This window comes from Lacerta agilis, chromosome 3, assembly GCF_009819535.1.
Source record: "Lacerta agilis isolate rLacAgi1 chromosome 3, rLacAgi1.pri, whole genome shotgun sequence".
NCBI lineage: Eukaryota > Metazoa > Chordata > Lepidosauria > Squamata > Lacertidae > Lacerta > Lacerta agilis.
Genome location: NC_046314.1, coordinates 17,012,790 through 17,034,238, shown reverse-complemented (window position 1 = coordinate 17,034,238; position 21,449 = coordinate 17,012,790). Strand labels below are relative to the sequence as shown.

General features: G+C 43.6%; 1 protein-coding gene and 1 long non-coding RNA gene across 3 annotated transcripts; one reads left to right on the top strand and one right to left on the bottom strand.

Moving 5' to 3' along the window:
- The first annotated feature begins 2,845 nt into the window (after nt 1-2,845).
- MATN3 (matrilin 3) lies at nt 2,846-12,914 on the top strand. Its single transcript, XM_033142920.1, has 8 exons — nt 2,846-3,301; nt 5,229-5,798; nt 6,391-6,513; nt 10,065-10,187; nt 10,775-10,903; nt 10,992-11,126; nt 12,586-12,699; nt 12,830-12,914. The coding sequence occupies exons 1-8, from the start codon at nt 3,091-3,093 to the stop codon at nt 12,883-12,885; spliced, it is 1,461 nt and encodes a 486-aa protein (XP_032998811.1). The 5' UTR covers nt 2,846-3,090; the 3' UTR covers nt 12,886-12,914.
- Nucleotides 10,987-21,415, bottom strand: LOC117043355. Of its 2 annotated transcripts, XR_004426180.1 has the most exons (3): nt 21,230-21,415; nt 12,678-12,837; nt 10,987-11,098 (listed from the first exon to the last, which is right to left on the bottom strand). It is a non-coding gene; the product is annotated as an uncharacterized LOC117043355 (long non-coding RNA). The 2 variants fall into 2 exon arrangements; XR_004426179.1 differs by lacking the exon at nt 21,230-21,415 and having other exon boundaries at nt 12,678-12,869.
- Nucleotides 21,416-21,449: the final 34 nt, after the last annotated feature.

The following is a 21,449-nucleotide window of genomic DNA, read 5'->3' as shown; positions in this document are numbered from 1 at the left end:
GAAAGACAATACCTGAATATAAGCCACTCCCTTAAAATTCCGCAGGCACTCACACCCATTCTGTTTTACCATATGTCTGTTTCAGCAGCAATTTTGTAAAAGTCAAATTTTTGTAAGGTCACAGATTTAAGCCGCACTTTCACAGTCAGAATTTGGAAAAAAGTGAGGCTTATATTCAGGCCAATTCGGTAATACATTTGGGTGTGGGGTGATGGCAGGTGTAATATTTTGCAGACTATGCTTTAACTATGTATTTAACATGGACCGTTAATTTTAGCAATACTTGCTTTACACAGACTTTGAAATCAAGGCATCAGGTTTCCCTTCTCTTGGACTGAAAAAGTGAATTTTGCAATACATTCTGTCTGCATGTGCTTCCTGTGTCTCTCTAGTTACATTAAAATTGCACATGAATGTTGGCTGGGACTGTGATGAGGGCACCATTCTTCAAGAGGGAAGTGGGTTATAAGGACTGCCTCCTGCTTGGGTTGAATTGTTAGAAGGCATGCCTTGTGCCAAGGTAGTTCGTGATCTTCTGGCAGATTGCGGGGTGTTCCTGGTAGACATTTGGTTCCTCAGTGATCTTCCCCCCCCCAAAAAAGGGGGGAAAACAACTTAGGCTTCCTAAGAAAAGCTCAACAACTTTGGCCCAGTGGGTAGATCATCGCCAGTTTTTTATACTGTGAGTAGACAGTATACTGTGAGTCTGTTGGGAGTTGGACGTGACTGCTCTAGATGTTAGGGCATGCTTGGGGAAGCACCTTCAATAGACTTGTCCACCCTTTGAGAGAGTAGGAACATGGGTAAAGACCACCACTGAGCCTACTCCAGAGATTTTCCTTGCCCACCACCAACTGTCCTTTGGGAGAGGATCCCAGGAGAGAGTTGGGTGGTTGACAAAAGTCCATATCAAAGCCTGATCTGGATGGAAGGAGGGATAAGCCCCCTCTTCGCTGTTATGGTCCCAATCCAATATCCCTTAGCTGCTTTGAAGAAGACCTTGGGAGGAATTCAACGTTACACTAAGGTGATCATTCCATTAAGGGAAGCATTTTGGTTTGCTAGATAGAACAACCCTACCTCCCTTCCCCCTACATAGTATTATGGAGGTTCTCCCAATTCCTACCCCCCCCCAGCCAATTTCAGGAGGCCTAGGGGATTAGAGGGGGGAGGGAAACTTACAGAAGCCCTTATGCAGGTGATCAGACTCCTTAGCGGAATCCCATCCCCAATATAGATCTGTCTAATGTCTAATTTAGCCCTCAAGACATTGCAACATGTATATTTTCTTTTCCCATAACCATAAAACAGGTGTGAGGTACAGGCTGGGTATCTGAAGTTGAGATATAGAATTCTGCTATAAACATAGTTCACAGCAATCTCCCAGTCTTCAAAACAGATTCCTTTCTGTTTGTGCTATCTACATTCAAGAGGGTGTTCAGGTTTGGTAGGTAAAAACACAGTCCTGAATATGCACATCAACTTTAACCGCAATATCTCAATCTTCATGGCAGATACCGCATAAACATTACTTTTGCAGCGTTCCCCATTCACCAGGCATAGGCAACCTTCGGCCCTCCAGATGTTTTGGCCTACAACTCCCATGATCCCTAGCTAATCGGACCAGTGGTCAGGGATAATGGGAATTGTAGTCCAAAACATCTGGAGGGCCGAAGGTTTCCTATGCCTGCCATACACCTTTTAAAAACAGGTGCAAGGAGGGGTTTAGTTGGTCTTCAGATCTCAGAACTGCTGTTAAACATTGACTCCTAGGCTGATACCTCAATCTTCAGGGTAGATATTGCACTGTGCTGCACGTTTCAATTTTTCTGGCTTTAATTAAAAGGCTATCCAGAACAGATCCATTAAAATTAATGGACATGACTGAAAGGCCCATTGATTTTCAGTGGGTCTACTCTGGTTAATACGTAGTTGGCTGCAACCTTCTGATATGATGGCATAGCCCTCTGATGCTGTCACGATGGGCTCACCTCTTGAATACTTTTCTGTTCTTATGTACATACCTGTGCTTGCGAGAAGTCTGGTTATATTTTTAGGAAGCAGAAGGATTTCAGCTCCATTTGTATCACTGACGTGGATCCTCAAGATTTCTGAATGTGGACTATTGGTCATCTTGGGAGTTTGTACGAGGGTGGTCCATGTAAACAAGCCAACACTTGCTCCTTGGCTCTCTGTCACTGTGCCGAGAACAACATGTGCAACTTCATTGCCATTATCTAAACATTGATTTGCTTGAATGTGACTTACCTATATTCAGCATGCAGCAGGCATGTTGAGTTCAGAGAAGGTATGGGAACTTTGCTAAAAGGGCCGTCGGGCAGAAGGATGCAGAAAGTCACGGGTTCAAGCCCTGACCTCTCCAGATCCTTGCCTGAAACCATGGAGAGCTGCTTTAAACATTACTTGAGTAGCTTAGGCATCGCTTAGCAAGATAAACTAGTGTTCTGACACAATTCAAGCCAGCTCCCCATGTTCTTCCAAAATGGTGATACTATTTTACTTTCCAATTAGCTGATTACTTTAAATCTCTCAAGTTAGTTTGAGATGCATGTACGAGTTTCCCCAAAGATGTTTGGATAGGGGGTGGTGGGGAGATAAATTCACTTTCCTGGTTGTCCAGTTACCTATGAATTTAAATAGGATGCTAGTGCCAATGAATTAAATACATTTTTTTTCCTACCCTGCCCTGCATTTCTCTTGGAAACTGGCTTCTCTTTGTGCCCTGTTTTCATTGCAGCTGATCCCCTTTCTAAGTTGAAGTTGGCCACCCCAAAACCTGACAGCTGAAGCACTTGATTGATGAAGCTCATGCTGGCTTTGATTTCCCCCTTCTGATGAGTCTTAACACTGCGATTACTGAGAAGGCTACTGAGGGAACGTGGGTGACTCAACGGAAGAAACTCCTGCCTGGGAAAGGGTGGAGTGAACTGACTCTGCTTTCTCCTTGCCCGCCACACACTTGCTCTCTGGCCAGGAACTTAAAAAATAAAATAAAACCTGTCTCAAGGAAAAGCACACAGACAGTGTCCGTGAGGCAGAGGAACTGGTGTTCAAACCAAAGCAGCTGAAATGCTCTGGCTACTCAAGGCTCCTGGCGCTTGCCTTTTCCTACTACTGCCTGCCGTCCTAGGGGTCAGGTACAGGTTTCCTAAGCGCTCAGTTCGGGTAGGTTTACGCTCCGTTCCACTGCAGGGCAAGACATTCATTGGAAAAGCTGCAGCAAGGGCCGATGAACCCTACTCCGGAGATACCGAAGGTTATTCAACAGTCTCCTCTACAGGTAATTTAGCTTCTGTGCTATGGGCAGAGGGTCTGGAGAAATGCGTATCAGGCATATTTTCTAGGTGTTGGCTATATGCTCCATGTCTTGCATTCCCAAATATTCAGTATATAATAATAATAATTATTATAATTAATAACAGGAGCTGGACCTCAGTGTCTGGGTTGAATGATGGGGGTGGAGTCGCTCCTTCAGGTATACTGGGCTGAGGCCATTTAGGGCTTTAAAGGTCAGCACCAACACTTTGAATTGTGCTCGGAAATGTACTAGGAGTCAATGTAGGTCCTTCAGGACCACGTTATATGTTCTCAGTGGCCACTCCCAGTCACCAGTCTAGTTGCCACATTCTGTGTTAATTGTAGTTTCCGGGTTACCTTCAAAGGTAGCCCTACATAGAGCACATTACAGTAGTCCAAGCAAGAGATAACTAGAGCATGCACCACTCTGGCGGGCAGGTAGGGTCTCAGCCTGCGTAGCAGATGGAGCTGGTAGACAGCTGCCCTGGACACAGGATTGACCTGCGCCTCCATGGACAGCTGTGAGTCCAAAATGACTCCCAGGCTGCACACCTGGTCCTTTAGGGGCACAGTTACCCCATTCAGGACCAACACAATCTCCTTTTTTTCTGGCAGGTCTGCAGGTGGGACACAAATTGTTCCTGTGTATCATTTTTTATTGACAAGAGATGTGATGATGGCAGGCATTCTATCATAACCACTGAGCAACCATATTGGATTGGTGAGAATTCCTGGTGATACGCTGGGATACTTTTAGGCCAGACTTTCTCAACCCTGTCGCCGAGATGTTGTGGACTACAGCTCTCACAAGCCTATAGCCAACATGACAAATGATCAGGGATGCTGGAAGTTGGTCGCCCAAAGCATCTGGAGGATACCAGGGTGCTTTAGAGAAAAGCCAAGTAGTAATATAAATATATATATTATAAATACGCATGGAAATATAGGTTAGAACTTTTAATTATGCCCTTGTGAGTTCCAAAACTTCCCCCTTCCCCTAGCATAGAAGAAGAGGGAGTTAAAAAATTAAGTTAAAAAATTGGTTCACTTACGAACCCTTCAAAGGTCCGTTCCATGTGCTATTCCATACATCCCTTGGAAAAGTTGCACAGGCAGTATAACTTGACTTAGTTGCAAAGTGGTGAAAGTTCCCAAATCACTGGTATACAGGAACTCAAGAGAGGCTTGTTAGAGCCATGCAATTAAGCTGCACCAATAAAAAATAAGGCAGGCAGGGTGGGGGTGGAGAGAGGATAGGGAATTTGAAGAAGCTATAAAAGTTGCACAAGTGTTAAATATTCTCCCTGACTTGCTACCGTGGTTGAATCTCCAGACAAAGAAGTTGTTGAAATATCACAAATGGGTCATTGGTGACATGTTTGTGTGTGTGTGTGTGTGTGTCCTGCTTTCAGATTTTCTCCAGAATTGGTAACTTCATATTAAATGGGGGGTGGCGGGACATCGCGAAAAACTTGCATGTGTGAGGTGTTTCAATCCCACAATAAACACTTATCTGAAAACACACTATTCCAATTGTGTCAAGCCTGTTGTGATGACCATTAGTGTAGAAATCATTTTTTTAAAAAAGCACTGATATTCTCAACACTTTCACAGCGATAAAATCATTAAAGTCTTGACTGCAAACCTATACTCACATGAGGGGAGTAAGCCCTATTAAACTCCTATATTCTTCTTAAATGTACTTCTGAGCAGGCCTAGAACTGCACCATTTCTCCTGAATTTTGTGCTACACATTACTATTCCAGGCAGGCAGATTTCTCGATTTTCCATTTGTACCACACTGGAGTCCAACTTGTAAAAGAAAAAGAAAAAATCAGGAGTGGTTTGTCAAAGTCTCTTTTTAAGTCCAGCCACTTAATTTGGAATATTGTGCTTCAATTGTCTTGCAGAGGATATATGCCGGAGTCGCCCCATAGACCTTGTATTTATAATAGACAGCTCCCGCAGTGTCCGGCCTCAGGAGTTTGAAAAAGTGAAAACCTTCTTGGCCAAACTGATTGAAGCCTTGGATGTGGGGGAAACAGCGACTCGTGTGGCGGTGGTGAACTATGCCAGCACAGTCAAGATTGAATTTAATCTTCAGAAGTACTTTGACAAAGCTTCCATGAAGAATGCCATCTATCACATCTATCCGTTGTCTGTGGGGACTATGACTGGCTTGGCCATCCAGACAGCCATCAACGAAATTTTCACCAGAGACGGAGGGGCAAGGGATTCTTCCCATGATGTCCCTAAGGTGGTCATTATTGTGACCGATGGTCGGCCTCAGGATCAGGTTCATGATGTGGCTTACAAGGCTCGAGCCTCTGGAATCGAGATTTATGCCGTTGGGGTTGACCGAGCGGACATGGAGTTCTTGCGGCTGATAGTGAGCGAGCCGGTCAATGAGCACGTTTCTTATGTGGAGACCTACGGTGTGATAGAAAAGCTGGCATCCAAATTTCGAGAAACGTTCTGTGGTAAGATAATCACTACATGGTGATTACTCCCTTTTGTTTCTGCTGCTAGGATAAGGATATACAGTCGTACCTTGGAAGTCAAACAGAATCCATTCCGGAAGTCCGTTCGACTTCCGAAACGTTAGAAAGCCAAAGCGCGGCTTCTGATTGGCTGCAGGAAGTTCCTGCAGCCAATCAGAAGCTGTAGAAGCCCCGTCGGACATTCGGGTTCCAAAGGAACATTCGTAAACTAGAACAATCACTTCTGGGTTTGCAGCATTTGGGAGCCAAAATGTCCGAGTTTCAGAGCGTTCAGGATCCAAGGTATATTGTTAGGTAAGTCAATTTCCCCCCCTTTTTTTCTTTTTTACTGTATTATATGGTTTTGTTGATGGAAATTGCTTTCATATATCTTTTCATGATACAGCAGTATACAAATGTTTAAAATAAATAACTAAATTCCCCACATAAAAACTGAACTGTGTCTCTCTATGAGACAGTTGTGCCACCTCAGCCAGGAAATGCTTACCGGTAATAAGTTATTTGACCAGAGAGCATTAAATGTTTTCTGTGGCACCATCGGACATAACTCTTCTGTACACTCCTTCCCTAGCTGGGGATGTTTGTGCCCTTGGGACCCACAACTGTGAGCAACTTTGTGTGAGTAGCGATGGCTCCTGGCGCTGTGAATGCTATGAAGGATACACCTTGAATCCAGACAAGAGAACTTGCACAAGCAAGGAGTTGGAGGCACCTTCAGGTAACATGTTTTGTGAGGAGATTTGTTTTTGTTTTTTAAAGTAATTTATAATTTAGTTATTAATGTAATTCCTTATTATCTGTCCTAGCTGGAGAGGGTTGTGCATCTGGAAGCCATGACTGCGAGCAATTGTGTGTGAGTAGCGATGGCTCCTGGCACTGTGAGTGCTATGAAGGGTACACACTGAATCCAGACAAGAGAACTTGCTTAAGAAAGGAGTTGGAGGCTCCCTCAGGTAACACATTTTATGAGGAGATTTGGCTTCTTACTAATTTATTAATTAGGTATTAATGTAGTTCCTTAATATATCTCCTAGGTCAGGAGACCTGTGGGCCTGGGACCCACAACTGTGAGCAACTTTGTGTGAGTAGCGATGGCTCCTGGCATTGTGAGTGTTATGAAGGGTACACACTGAATCCGGACAAGAGAACTTGCTCAAGGAAGGAGTTGGAAGCTTCTTCAGGTAACACATTTTGTGAGATTTATTTTGTTTTCCATGTAATTTATCCGATTTCTTGTTCATCTATTACTGTCATACCTTGGAAGTCAGATGGAATCCGTTCTGGAAGTCCGTTCAACTTCCAAAGCGTTCGGAAACCAAAGCACGGCTAAAGATTGGCTGCAGGAAGCTTATCCAGCCAATCTGAAGCCCCAGAAGCCCCATCGGACGTTTGGGTCCCAAAGAACGTTCACAAACTGGAACTCTCACTTCCAGGTTTGCGGTGTTTGGGAGCCAAAACGTCCAAGTACCAAGACGTTTGGGATCCAAGGTACGACTGTAATGTAATTCCTTAACATCTGTCCTAGGTGAAGAGGGTTGTGTATCTGGAAGCCACAATTGTGAGCAATTGTGTGTGAGTACAGATGGGTCCTGGCACTGTGAGTGCTATGAAGGGTACACACTGAATCCCGACAAGAGAACTTGCTCAAGAAAGGAGTTGGAAGCCTCTTCAGGTAATATGTTTTGTGAGATTTCATCTGTTTATCAGTTTGTTATCTAATATTAATGTAGCTGGGGTGTATGGGATGTTACGAGAGGGGTAGTACCTCTGCTGTGCTCCTTCTGGAGTAGTTTGTCCACCTTTGGTCCCCGCCCTGCACTCAGCTCTCAGCTGTGGCTACTAGAAGCCATCTTCATGTGACAGCGGGCACACCTTGGTTTCGACTGGCCAGCTAAACCAGGTGAGGAAAGCCGATTGCTCTCAAACGCTTGCTCTGCTTTCCTTTGGACCACATTAGCAAGGCTGAGAGGGGGGGTGGGTCTTGTCATTTGGGCAGCCCAGGACCTCTATATACACTGCCCAGGCTTGTACCCCGAAGAAGTTGCTCCGGTGCTGCTAACGCAGTGGCTTGACTTCATGCCCAGACCACATGCCATTGTCTCTCAAGACAGACGGATGCCAGCAACAATTAAGGTAGCTTCTTCATCTCTGTCCTAGGTGGAGAGGGTTGTTTATCCGGAAGCCACAATTGTGAGCAACTCTGTGCGAGTACCGATGGTTCCTGGCACTGCGAGTGCTATGAAGGGTATATTTTGAATCCAGACAAGAGAACTTGCTCAAGGAAGGAGTTGGAATCTTCTTCAGGTAACATGTTTTTGTGAGATTTCTTTTGTTTTCTAAGTAAGTTATCTATTTATTATTCAACTATTAATGGAGTTCCTTAACATCTGTCCTAGATGGAGATGGTTGTGCATCTGGAGGCCACGACTGTGAGCAATTGTGTGTGAGTAGCAATGGCTCCTGGAGCTGCGAGTGCTATGAAGGGTACACATTGAATCCAGACAAGAGAACTTGCTCAAGGAAGGAGTCAGAGGTCCCTTCAGGTAACACATTTCATGAGATTTCTCCCATAATGAGTCAATGTGTCATTCAACTATTAATGTAGTTCCTTGACATCCATCCTAGGTGGAGAGGGTTGTGTATCTGGAAGCCACGACTGTGAGCAATTGTGTGTGAGTACAGATGGATCCTGGCATTGTGAGTGCTATGAAGGGTACTTCTTGAATCCGGACAAGAGAACTTGCTCAAGAAAGGAGTTGGAGGCTCCCTCAGGTAACACATTTTATGTGGAGATTTGGCTTCTTATTGATCTGTTATTTAGTTATTAATGTAGTTCCTTAATGCCTCTCCAAGGTCAGGAGACGTGTGAGCCTGGGATCCACAACTGTGAGCAACTTTGTGTGAGTAGCGATGGCTCCTGGCACTGTGAATGTTATGAAGGGTACACACTGAATCCGGACAAGAGAACTTGCTCAAGGAAGGAGATGGAAGCTTCTTCAGGTAACACGTTTTTGTGATATTTCTTTTGTTTTCTAAGTAAGTTATCTATTTATTATTCAACTATTAATGTAGTTCCTTAACATCTGTCCTAGATGGAGATGGTTGTGCATCAGGAAGCCATGATTGTGAGCAATTGTGTGTGAGTACAGATGGCTCCTGGAGCTGCGAGTGCTATGAAGGGTACACATTGAATCCAGACAAGAGAACTTGCTCAAGGAAGGAGTCAGAGGTTCCTTCAGGTAGCACATTTCATGAGATTTTTCCCATAATGAATCAACGTATCATTCAACTATTAATGTAGTTCCTTGACATCCATCCTAGGTGGAGAGGGTTGTGCATCTGGAAGCCACGACTGTGAGCAATTGTGTGTGAGTACAGATGGATCCTGGCATTGTGAGTGCTATGAAGGGTACTTCTTGAATCCGGACAAGAGAACTTGCTCAAGAAAGGAGTTGGAGGTTTCCTCAGGTAACACATTTTATGTGGAGATTTGGCTTCTTATCGATCTGTTATTTAGTTATTAATGTAGTTCCTTAATGCCTCTCTAAGGCCGGGAGACCTGTGAGCCTGGGATCCATAATTGTGAGCAACTTTGTGTGAGTAGCGATGGCTCCTGGCACTGTGAATGTTATGAAGGGTACACACTGAATCCGGACAAGAGAACTTGCTCAAGGAAGGAGATGGAAGCTTCTTCAGGTAACACATTTTTGTAATATTTCTTTTGTTTTCTAAGTAAGTTATCCATTTATTACTCAACTATTAATGTAATTCCTTAACATCTGCCCTAGGTGGAGAGGGTTGTGTATCTGGAAGCCACGACTGTGAGCAATTGTGTGTGAGTAGTGATGGCTCCTGGCTCTGCGAGTGCTTTGAAGGCTACGTCTTGAATCCAGACAAGAGAACTTGCTCAAGGAAGGAGTTGGAGGCTCCCTCAGGTAACACGTTATGAAGGGAATTGTTGTTGTTTTTAAATCATTATTTAGTTATTGATATAGTTCCTTATCCAACCTAGGTGAAGAGAACTGTGTACCTGGAACACACAACTGTGAGCAAATCTGTTTGAGTAGCAACGGCTCCTGGCATTGTGAGTGTTATGAAGGGTACACCTTGAATCCGGATAAAAGAACTTGCTCAAGGAAGAATCTGGAGGCTCCTTCACGTAATACATTTTCTGAGGGTCTTTTTATTATTAAAAAAAAATTAGTTTAGCATTGAATTATTAATGTAGCTTCTTATGTGCCCTAGGTCAGGAGAGCTGTATACCTGGGACTCACAATTGTGAGCAAATCTGTGTGAGTAGCGATGGCTCCTGGCATTGCGAGTGCTTTGAAGGCTACGTCTTGAATCAAGACAAGAGGACTTGCTCACGTAAGAATCTGGCAGCTTCATTAGCCAGCACATTTTGGGATGGGAGGTTTTGTGGTTTTTTTGGTTGAAAAACATTCAGCAATGCGATTTCTTAATCACATTTGAATAATCTTATTGTTCTTCAAAACTATCTTGTAAGGTAGTTCATTATTATTTATTCCCATACTTCTGGTGAAGGAGGGCTGGGTCTGAGAGAATCGCATCCCCAGAGTTCCCCATGTCTCAGGTGACAAACTTAGCTATTATGTCACATCTGCACTCTCTAAATACCTCGAGGGTGATTCAAATGGTTTTCCAATTTTCCCCCCAGTTACAAAAGTCTCTGTAAACCAAAAACTCTATCTATCTATCTATCTATCTATCTATCTATCTATCTATCTATCTATCTATCATGGCTGTGCAATAGTTAAGAATGTTGTTTATGGACCATGGGGATTGTTTTGAGGATAATAAAAGAGGTTTCGGTGAGAACCAGGTCACACCACTTTGAGTCCCCTTGATGGAAAGGCAGGATATGGATGTTCTAAATAAGTAAATGTGTCTTCGTGAAGACCAAGTTACACAGTATATCTCAACTCCCTCCCTAGCTAGAGAAAAGGATGTTTGCACGACTGGAGACCATGACTGTGAACAGATCTGTGTCGCCAGTGGTGACTCTTGGCACTGCGACTGCTTTGAAGGGCACACCTTGAATCCGGACAAGAGGACCTGTTCAAGTAAAGATATGGCAGCTCATTCAACATATATTTAATGAGAAAGGGAGGGTGCAAGCCTATTTATCGTGATTTTCTTTTTAAAAAATAGTTCATTCTTCAGCTTTGGACGTCTGTGCCCCTGGAACCCACGACTGCCAACAAATCTGTGTTCCCAGTGGCAGTTCCCATCGTTGTGAGTGCTATGAAGGATTCACCCTGAATGCAGATAAGAAAACATGCTCAAGTAAGAATCTGGCTGATGCAACACAATGCTTTTCCTTCCTGGTGTTTCTTTTCCCCCAGTACATATTTCTGTTTGGTTGAGAAACTGCATTCTTAGCAGGCCTACTGCTGTTTTTCTTGGGAATGGTCTCTCTCCCCTAGGCTGCATACGTACCATGCACTTAAAGCACCCACCCCTCAAGACTCCTGGGATCTGTAGTTCACCCCACACAGCATCCGAGCAAACTACAGTTCCCAGGATTCTTTGGGGTGTGTGCAAATGTGTTTTTAAATGTGTGGTGTGTAACAGCTGCATGACAGGACGCTTACCCTTGAAGAGAGATGTACTGAAGAGGAAAGCTATGCTGTCATGATATCTTCTGTCATGGAGACGTTGCACGGTTTTCTGTCCAGGACATCTCATTTTGGGGAGCTGTGCTCTCCCATGGGTCATGTGACTCACATGGGAGCGCGGCCCGGAAGACACACATCCCAGTTTTGTACTGGGACGTTGGAGGGCATAGTGGCACCATTCGCATAGCAAAAACTACCACAGAGATATCAACATTTTCAAAAGTAAGGGGGCCCATGACTCGGCCTTTTAAAAAACAGGGCGTCCGCAGTACTCAGCTAATTGGGAACCACTGGTTTAGATGCTAATGTTTTATTTATTGTACCATGGGCGTACCCAAGGGGGGGCAGGAGGGGGCACCTGCCCCCCCAGAAGCAAAAAATAATAATAATTAAATGGTTATCGGCAGCCTAAAAGGAAAAAAAAGCTCTCCTAAAAAACTCAACTACCGGTCTTTCTCCCCCTCCCAAAATCTAAATAACAATTGTGCTCTGCCGGCTGTGTGTTGCGCCGGCTGATCGTTGCAAAGGAGCTTTGGAAACAGTTCCCTTGCATGGTGAGTTGCGATGGCTGAGGATCCTACGAAACTGAGTTTTTCAGCCATTTGGGGGCTTTCTGTTTGGGGGGGGGAAGTTTTTCTGTTTTCTGAAGCTGTTTTTGTTTGCTGTCTACATAATATGGCCAGTAATCTAAAAACGAACCGAACCCCTAAATAACGGGACATTCCTCATCTCCAAAAAAGGTCAACAACTTTGAGCTGAACCCCAAAAAACGGGGGTAGATCACTGCTGAAAGTAGATCACAGTCTCTTGGGAGTTGGCCACCCCTGGTATAAGACATGTAACTAGAATAGAAATTTAAAAAAAAAATTCAAGCAAATAATTGTAATAACTACCGTAATAAAGCACTGCTATAATTATATATAATTTTCCTAAAATTTTGGTTTCATTCGCCTTTCCGTGCTGAAATGTCACAACCTGAACGACCATGGCTTGCCCTCCCCAGTTTTGATCCTGGGTACGCCCCTGTATTGTACCCTGCTCTGAGATTGCCTGGGGCAATGAAGAGTGGGTAACAAATATTGTTAATACATAGATAACCGAAAGCGTATGTTTCATTTTCTCCTCAGGAGTAGCAAGAAGCCGTCTTCCTTCTATGACAACGGAAGAGGCCTGTAAATGTGAATCACTTGCTAAATTTCACAAGCTGGCCACTTCATACCTTGAGGCAATATCTACAAAACATATCCTTTCTCTTGAGATCTTTTCAGTGGTGGATGGATGTATTGCTGTTTCGCGTGCTTCCTTGTGCGGCAAACGTCTTTGCAAAATCTGATCTGCAACCACGTGATATGTTCCTTAACGGTTGACCACTAGATGATCTGTCCAAGAAATTAGAAGCATACGAGTATGGAGCACAGCATGTCTAGAGCTGAAGAACCAGCTGCAATTAAAAACAATTCCTTCCTATTGCACCTTGCAAGCTTTTCTTTCAAAGGAGTTGCTTTGTTGTTAAAAAAAACAAAATATGTGCAAATGTGTGTAGTGACGCCACTTGTGTAATGCACATAATTGTGTCTAATCAAAGAAAGTTCATTCTGCATATAAATCAATGTACTGTGCAGTGCATATTTCTACAACTATATTTGAATGCGGTGGTTAAAACTTAAATCTGCCCCTCTCATATCTAACCATTTATAGGTACAGATAAAGCCATATAAATAGTTGTGGCTGGTATGGTGCATTGTAATAACCTTTCTGCATCTGGCAAAGTAGAATATAAATGCTATCTCCTATCTCTGATTTCCATTTAAACGATATTTCTTTGCCCTTAGAGACATATGTGTCCAGTGGGACAAGCTGCTCTAAATGACATTCAGGTCCCTTTAAACCCCCCCCTTTTTTAATCCAGAAGGACTTAAAATATATCAGCAGAATGGACTGGCTCAAATATCACTACTATGTGGATGAAACACAATGTACAGTGGAAGGTTAAAAGCCCCTGACATTATTTGCCTACGGCACATGTTAATGTAATTTACATCTTGCAACCTTTCATTTTAATAAAGATCAGCATACACAGGAAAAGTTATCTTTTCTTTTCTATGTAGCTCTGTGAGAATGTATACAATACATTAAAAAAACAGGAAATTTGTTTGTCACCGTGAAAGCGACTTAGCCCATGGTGTAAGATTCACTGATTCAATGCGAGTTCTTATCTTAATATAGTTGTCCCTTATTCTCTGTTACAGGTCCTTAGAATAAACAAATGTTTTTGTATCTGAATAGCAAGTTTCGATTTTCCCACAGGGACCCTACATGCATGGCACTGCTTACTGTTCACTAAGTTAGGGTTGCCATATTTCTAGAAGTGAGAGTCAGGACACAAAAGTCATTTAGCTTCTTTTCAGGCAACAACCTCCTAGATATTTTGCCGATTTCCCAAACTCCCCGCCAGAATTAAATCCCGGACACATCTAGGCAATTCCAGACGTATGGCAAACCTAACTGTGTGTGAATATATGTTCATACCCTGAGGTGGGAAAAATGAATTGCACAGATACAAACTGAAGCAAGGGAGGAAGTAGACTAGAGAGTTCCTAATAAAGGCTCTGTGTCTCTGATTTTTGGGTACTTAATGTCAATGCAGAGAGATACACTGAAGAAGGGAGGTTAAACCTGTAATAATAATAATAATAATAATAATAATAATAATAATAATAATAATAATAATAATAATAATAATTTATTATGTGTACCCTGCCCATCTGGCTGGGTCTCCCCAGCCACTCTGGGCGGCTTCCACCAAACATTAAAATACATTTAAAATATCACAGTTAAAAAACTTCCCTAAACAGCGCTGCCTTCAGGTATTTTCTGAATGTCAGATAGTTGTTTATTCCCTTGACTTCTGATGGGAGGGTGTTCCACAGGGCGGGTGCCACTACCGAGAAGGCCCTCTGCCTGGTTCCCTGTAGTTTTGCTTCTCGCAGTGAGGGAACTGACAGAAGGCCCTCGGCGCTGGATCTCAGTGTCCGGACTGAATGATGGGGGTGGAGACGCTCCTCCAGGTATACAGGACCGAGACCATTTAGGGCTTTTAAAGGTCAGCACCAACACTTTGAATTGTGCTCGGAAACGAACTGGGAGCCAATGTAGATCTCTCAGGACCGGTGTTATGTGGTCCCGACGGCCACTCCCAGTCACCAGTCTAGCTGCCGCATTCTGGATTAATTGCAGTTTCCGGGTCACCTTCAAAGGTAGCCCCACATAGAGCGCATTGCAGTAGTCCAAGCGGGAGATAACCAGAGCATGTACCACTCTGGCGAGACAGTCTGCGGGCAGGTAGGGTCTCAGCCTGCGTACCAGATGGAGCTGGTAGACAGCCGCCCTGGACACAGAATGAACCTGTGCCTCCATGGACAGCTGTGAGTCCAAAATGACTCCCAGGCTGCGCACCTGGTCCTTCAGGGGCACAGTTACCCCATTCCTCTCACACAGCTGTCAAAGATGTTCAGGACTTGTGTTAGGTAAAATAAACATGGGGAGTAGTAACTCCAGCCTCTGGGTGGGCAGACACAGAAGTTGCACTTGGACAACCAAATCATAACTGGTCATACAGCTGAGCTCTCCCTCTGAGGGACCACCTCACCCCATTTCTTGCTTTGTCCCTCTCCATTCTCAGCAGCCCCCACTACTAGCTTCCAAAAGCCAACCTTTAAGGGAGCCCATTATAGGGAAAAAAACCTTTTGTTTTGTAGTAGATCACCCCAGGAAATGGTTCCTCATTTTTTAAAGTAGGAAGGTTGCCCACACCTCAGAAGCATAGCTGTCAACTTTTCCCTTTTCTTGCGAGGAATCCTATTCGGAATGAGCGAATTTCCCTTAAAAAAAGGGAAAAGTTGACAGCTATGCTCAGAAGGGATGGATGGATGGAAATGAAAGCCATGATAAAAGAACAGGTGCCAGGTTTGGGTGGAAAGGTGGGGAGAGTGAATTTTGGGGTGGGGAGAGAGAACCAAACTTTCCTCAACATGGAACTAGAGCAATTTATCCCTGAAATATCTGGCTGCCTCTGCACAGGTTTCTCCTTGCATGGAGAACTCCACTATTGGTCAGTATATCCCACTTTTTATGTATATATCCTGTTATGGAATACCAGTGACCCTATTTAATCTGCCATGCCTAAATGTTAAGTTACATTTACATTTAATATAATATATGAACATCATTTAAGAAATAAATCAACCAAGTGCATTCACTGAATTGAATGATTCCACATACGTAAATGCATGTGCATTCAGTATTTTCTGCTAATAGATGAGCACATATAGTATCAAATGTATAATAAGCCAAACTCACCCTATTCACAGTGGCTTGGAGCCTAACTTCCATGTGTCATCTGTTAAAAATACTAGACGGCAAATATCCACCACCTTCATAGAATGGTAAATACCGGAGACTAGGACTATTTACATTTTTTAATTGCCAAAGGTTTCTGTAGCCTCACTAGTTCAGACTTAACAAACATCACTTTTCATAAACACAGCAAAATAATTAATGTTTTTTGTCTTGTGGGTATCCTGTCAAATATCGCCTGCCAATTTTATGAAAAGGTCTGGCTATTTTTTTTAAAGGCTTTGAAATACCTGATTTTGATTCACATATTTTTCCTGCTTCGCTGTGTAATAATTTAAGATCCTCCTCTGGTTTTCTCATTTTCCAAAGTGGTGGGAAAAGGCCCACAGTACTTTTTTCAGAGGGAATATAAGGTGAGTTGAATTTAAAACTGTTTTGGCTCTTTCTTTATCTTCGTTGTCATGGAATGCACCTAAGGCAAAAAATGGTCGAGGCTGCTTGCTAAATGCACATCTATCAGCCCCCTTCACCTGTGCATCGCATGAGGGAATTCACTGGAAGAATGGGGCTGGTGCCTCTGGCCCCACTCTCAGTATTGCATAGTGCCGATGATTTCTACTCCGATTGTTCACATATTAGCTGTGGACATCAGAGGGATGCCATGTGACTTCAGGTACGGGACCAGACGTGCAGCCCCATTCTAAGCATGTTCCCCCCCACCCCCCCGATGCACACCTGAAGAGCAGTGCCGGTTTTACATACAAGCTAAACAAGCTATAGCTTAGGACCCCACTCTCTCGGGGCCCCCCAAAAAACTTAAAGGAAAAAAAACTGGATGTACATTTCCAAAATATAAGATAAAATACATATTTTGTTGTGTGCAAATGGCTTTAGATACCTATTAGGTCCATAAATTACCACATAGCATATATTCAACACAAAAAAACCAGCGACAATTTGTTGTTAACAAAGGACAGCTGGAGATATAAAGGGCCCCATTTACCTTCAGTAGCTTAGGGCCTCATCAAACCTAAATCAGGCCCTGCTGAAGAGGGCTATCGATTTTCATAGCAAAACCCGAATGGCTTTAAAACATGATTAGACAAATTCATGCAGGAGAAAAGCTACCAGCGACCATGTTCTCCCCTCCAGTGTTGGAGGCAGTAGGACTCTGAATGCTAGTTACTGGGAATCACCAGTGCTGTTGTGGTCAGGTCCTGCTCAGGCCCCCCATTGGCGTCTGTGGAAAAAGGATGCTGAACTAGATGGGACGGTCTTCTTCTGGCTGATCCTCTTATGTTCTTTATCTTGCACAATGCTTTGATCAGAGGTTAGGACTATCTTGTTTTGCGATGTGTGCCTCCTTGCCCTAAATTGTTTTTACTCTTTCCAACATGGCCCTGTTTCTCCTGCTTCAAAATCCAATCTTCCCGGTCGACCATCAACACTTCCTTGTTTTCTTTCAGAGTCTACAATGTAGATGGATGATATGCCTTTTGAACGACGCCCAAAGCCACCTGGTTAAGCTGGGATTTCAATCAATACTTTATTTTGCCAGTCTTTGATGAAAGCTACGCGGGGTTGCTGTTGCGAAAATAAAACTGCCCAAGATCACCTTTGGGCGAATCAAATACTTACAACTTGAGAGATGCTTTATTAACTACTATCACAAACATATTAGTGGTTTTTGCTCTGCATCTCTCTCTCTCCCTCTCTCTCTCTCTCTCTCTCTCTCTCTGTGTGTGTGTGTGTGTGTTTTAACTTATCCCAATTTTGATTACCGGTATTTAAATAACAACATTTATATGGTTTCAGGGAACAAGGAACCCAATTTGTCCAATAACAGCATTTATAACAGACAATTATTATTATATAGTGATCTCCCTGGGGCACAAGTCTGGGCATTGTGTATGGAGGTCCTGGGCTGCCCAGATGACAAGACCCTGCTCTCGGCCTTGCTGATGTGGTCCAAAGGAAAGGAAAGCAATACGTTTGGCACCAGCTTAGCTGTGGGGGTTGCCAGAAGGAGGAGTAAAAAGGTGAAAGGTCAAGGACCCCTGGATAGTTAAGTCCAGTCAAAGGCGACTATGGGGTTGCGGCGCTCATCTCACTTTCAGGCCGAGAGAGCCGGCGTTTGTCCAAAGACAGCTTTCTGGGTCATGTGGCCAGCATGAATAAACCACTTCTGGCACAACAGAACACTGTGACGGAAACCAGAGTGCACAGAAACGCAATTTACCTTCCTGCCGCAGTGGTACCTATTTATCTACTTGCATTAGCGTGTTTTCGAACTGCTAGGTTGGCAGGAGCTGGGACAGAGCAAGGGGAGCTCACTCCGTAGCAGGGATTTGAACTGCCGACCTTCCCAATCAGAAAGTCCAGGAGGCTCAGAGGTTTAGACCACAGCGCCACCTGCGTCCCAGCCAGAAGGAGATGACACAAGATGACATCCTACTGTCTTAGGGACTCCACTCAGATTTGTGTAGGGTTTACCCCTTAGCCTTTTTCTCTCCCAAAGATGTCCCACAAGGCAGCAGAGGTTTAGGATAAAAGTTTTCCTTCTCCTAGATGGGCTATCTTCCCAGGTCGACGAGCCCCACCTGCCCCTCATTTCCTCCCCCCCCCTACAGCACATGCAGGGAAAAAAACACCTTATTGACTGTTGGACCCACTGTTGGTCTCGTCTGCCTCCAGAGAAGACATCAACAATATCTATCAAAGCCACGTCAACTCAGGAGAGTAGTTTTATTTGGTTTTACTATTCATTTCCAAGGCCATACCCATTTGGGTTTTTGACTAGGACTGTTGTGCATACACTTTTTGAAAAGAAAAGAAAAAAAGCAAGAGTTTCAAACCAGGTCTGGAAACTTATGCAATGGTCCATCGCTCAGAGTAAATGTATCACTGCCATAGTAAACAAAAAGTTGGTAGTCAGACCAAAGTTCTGTGAGGTAGACTGAGAGGTGTTTTTTTTTAAAAGCTCACATTTGTTCAGATTTTCAGAATAATTTACAGCTTTGTTTTGGGTATTCTTATGAGTCATTTTTGCAAACCCCGTTTGCTGGCTTGACCTAATGTGTATTTGTGGCTTCTCTTGTGGCCCTCAGGTTATAGAAGATAATTCTGCAGAGAAAAAATAATAATAATCCTGGTTGAAATATGTTCCTATAGAAACAACAAAGGAAATTTGTGAACGGGCCAGTAATTGGATTTCAAAACTGCACTGGTGACATGATTAATAAACTCAGCAGCACTAATAGGATTTGCAATCTCGCTATGTCAATATCTTACTTGTAGGGTTAATTTCCCTTTCCCACATGCTAGTTTAACTCAATATAGAATCATTTCACTCCATGTTCACTTCTGGCGGTTCCCTCACTACGAGAAGCCAAGTTACAGGGAACCAGGCAGAGGGCCTTCTTGGTAGTGGCACCCGCCCTGTGGAATGCCCTCCCACCAGATGTCAAAGAAAAAAACAACTACCAGACTTTTAGAAGACATCTGAAGGCAGCTCTGTTTAGGGAGGCTTTTGATGTTTAACAGATTATTGCATTTTAATGTTCTGTTGGAAGCCACCCAGAGTGGCTGGGGAAACCCAGCCAGATGGGCGGGGTACAAATAATAAAATTATTATTATTATTCTGCAAAAAGTATACTGCTTCAGTGTGTTTAGCTGGAGAGAAGGGAAGCTTCTAACATGTCTTTCCTGTCATATGGTATTAGTTCTGGGATTCTACACACCTGATGGGTATAGTCTGAAAAGTTTAGAAACCCATTAAGGTGGTTAGAGGACAGAATGAACTCAGAAAAAAGCAATTTAATGACGCATCCATTCCTGCAACTGAAATGATCTGAATCTTTTCTTCAAATCTGGCAGGACACTTTCTTAACATAAACGAGGTCTGAGACGTAACACAAACAAAATGAATGCTTGTCCTGTCTTTCTCTGGTTACCTGAAGTCACTCTCTACTTCACAAGGCCTTCCTTCTTCTTCTTTTCGTATGGACACTATATACTGGGCCAAACAAGTTTCCAAAAACATTGGAAGGAAAGAATTTGTGATGGCAACACATGCTTAAACAGATCAGACACTCACAGCAGCACATGGAGTGTATTTTTCCAAAGCTAGAACACCTTCAAATCAGGTATTGGGTGAAGGCTGAATCCACGTTCTGCCCAAGCAGCTGATCAGCAGAATATTAGCTATTTTTAAAGGCTGCATGTGAGAACTACATACAGAGGATGCATTTTGTAAATTCAATTTTCAACCCAGGCGAGAATACGCACCTGTAAGCTTATTTGTGTATGTGTAGTGCCCCTGTCCAGACTGGGGTAAAGGGAAGGCGACCAAGATGTTAAAGGTGTGGCAACCAAGCCTTCTGAGGAACAGGTGAGGGAGTCAGGCATTGCTAAGCCTGGAAAAGAGAAGACTGAGAGGTGATGATAGTGATCTTCAAATATCTGAAGGGCTGTCACGTCGAAGTCGGAGCGAGCTTTTCTGATCTAGAGGGTAGGACCTGAGCTGATGGAACAAAAGAAGGCATTACAAGAAAAAGGAGATTCAGACTAAACATGAGATAGAGCTTTTCTGAAGGTAAGAGCTTTTGGACAGTGGAAATGTGGAAATGTGGAAATGTCTTGGAATGCGGTGGACTCCTTTATCGGATATTTCTAAATAGAGGTTCGATAGCCGTATATAAGAGATTCTTTCGCTGCGATTCCTGCATTGCAGGACCCTCCTATTTTCCAGGGGGGTCCCTGATTTAGAGAAGCCGTCCTGGTTTCTGATTTGACCCCAGGACGTCCTGCTTTTCCTTAGGATGTCCCTATTTTGATCAGATAAATGTTGGGAGGGTACAGAGTTATCCACACACCCCGAGCTGTCTAAAGGTGGAAGTTTTTGTTTTTTTTAAAAAAAAGTTTAATGTATTATTACGTTTTTTATATGTGTTGGTGCAGCCCAGTTAGATGGATGGGGTAGAAATAGTAAAATTATCCTTATGCATAATGGGACGTCCCTATTTTCACCGGAGAAAATGTTGGCGGGAATTGCTCAGGGTCCTTTCCAACTTTTTGCCTTTTTAAATTTAAAATTCTATGATGTGAGAGTTGGAAGGGAACCCCGAGGGTCATCTATTCCAACCCCCTGCAATGTAAGAATCTCAGCTATAGCATCCATGACAGAGGGCCATCCAACCATTATATATACAAATAATAATACAGTATTAATAAAGTGTTCGAGATATATCTATATCTATATATGTGCTTACATACTGCCATAAATACTATTAGTAATATTTCAAATAATAATAATTTCCCCCCGTAATATTCCGTAGCCCAAACCCATAAAAAACCGCATGGACGTTCCCTTGTGCTCCGTTTAGCTGCCATCCGAGCGAATATCCCAAACTAACCCGGAAGCTCCGAAACGTTCGGCAGTCTTCATTTCTTGAATAGATCTATGGTTGGGGCCTTCCCGATGACGTCAGAGCAGGAGAGACGCGCGACACTGCCTCAGCCCCAACGGCCGCCACGAAGGACGGTTGGGCGCGAGCGGGCTAGCGCGCACGCGCAAGGGAGGGAGGGAAGGGGCTCTGCTCCCAATGGTAGATATTTTGTGGCGGGTTGGGGGGA

Bases quoted from the DNA above. Each gene is read 5' to 3' on its own strand.
- MATN3 (XM_033142920.1), top strand. From the start codon at position 3,091: ATGCTCTGGCTACTCAAGGCTCCTGGCGCTTGCCTTTTCCTACTACTG. The intron at 6,514-10,064 runs GCAAGGAGTTGG...TATGTGCCCTAG, and splicing joins AGACAAGAGAACTTGCACAA to GTCAGGAGAGCTGTATACCT. The intron at 11,127-12,585 runs GTAAGAATCTGG...TTTTCTCCTCAG, and splicing joins AGATAAGAAAACATGCTCAA to GAGTAGCAAGAAGCCGTCTT.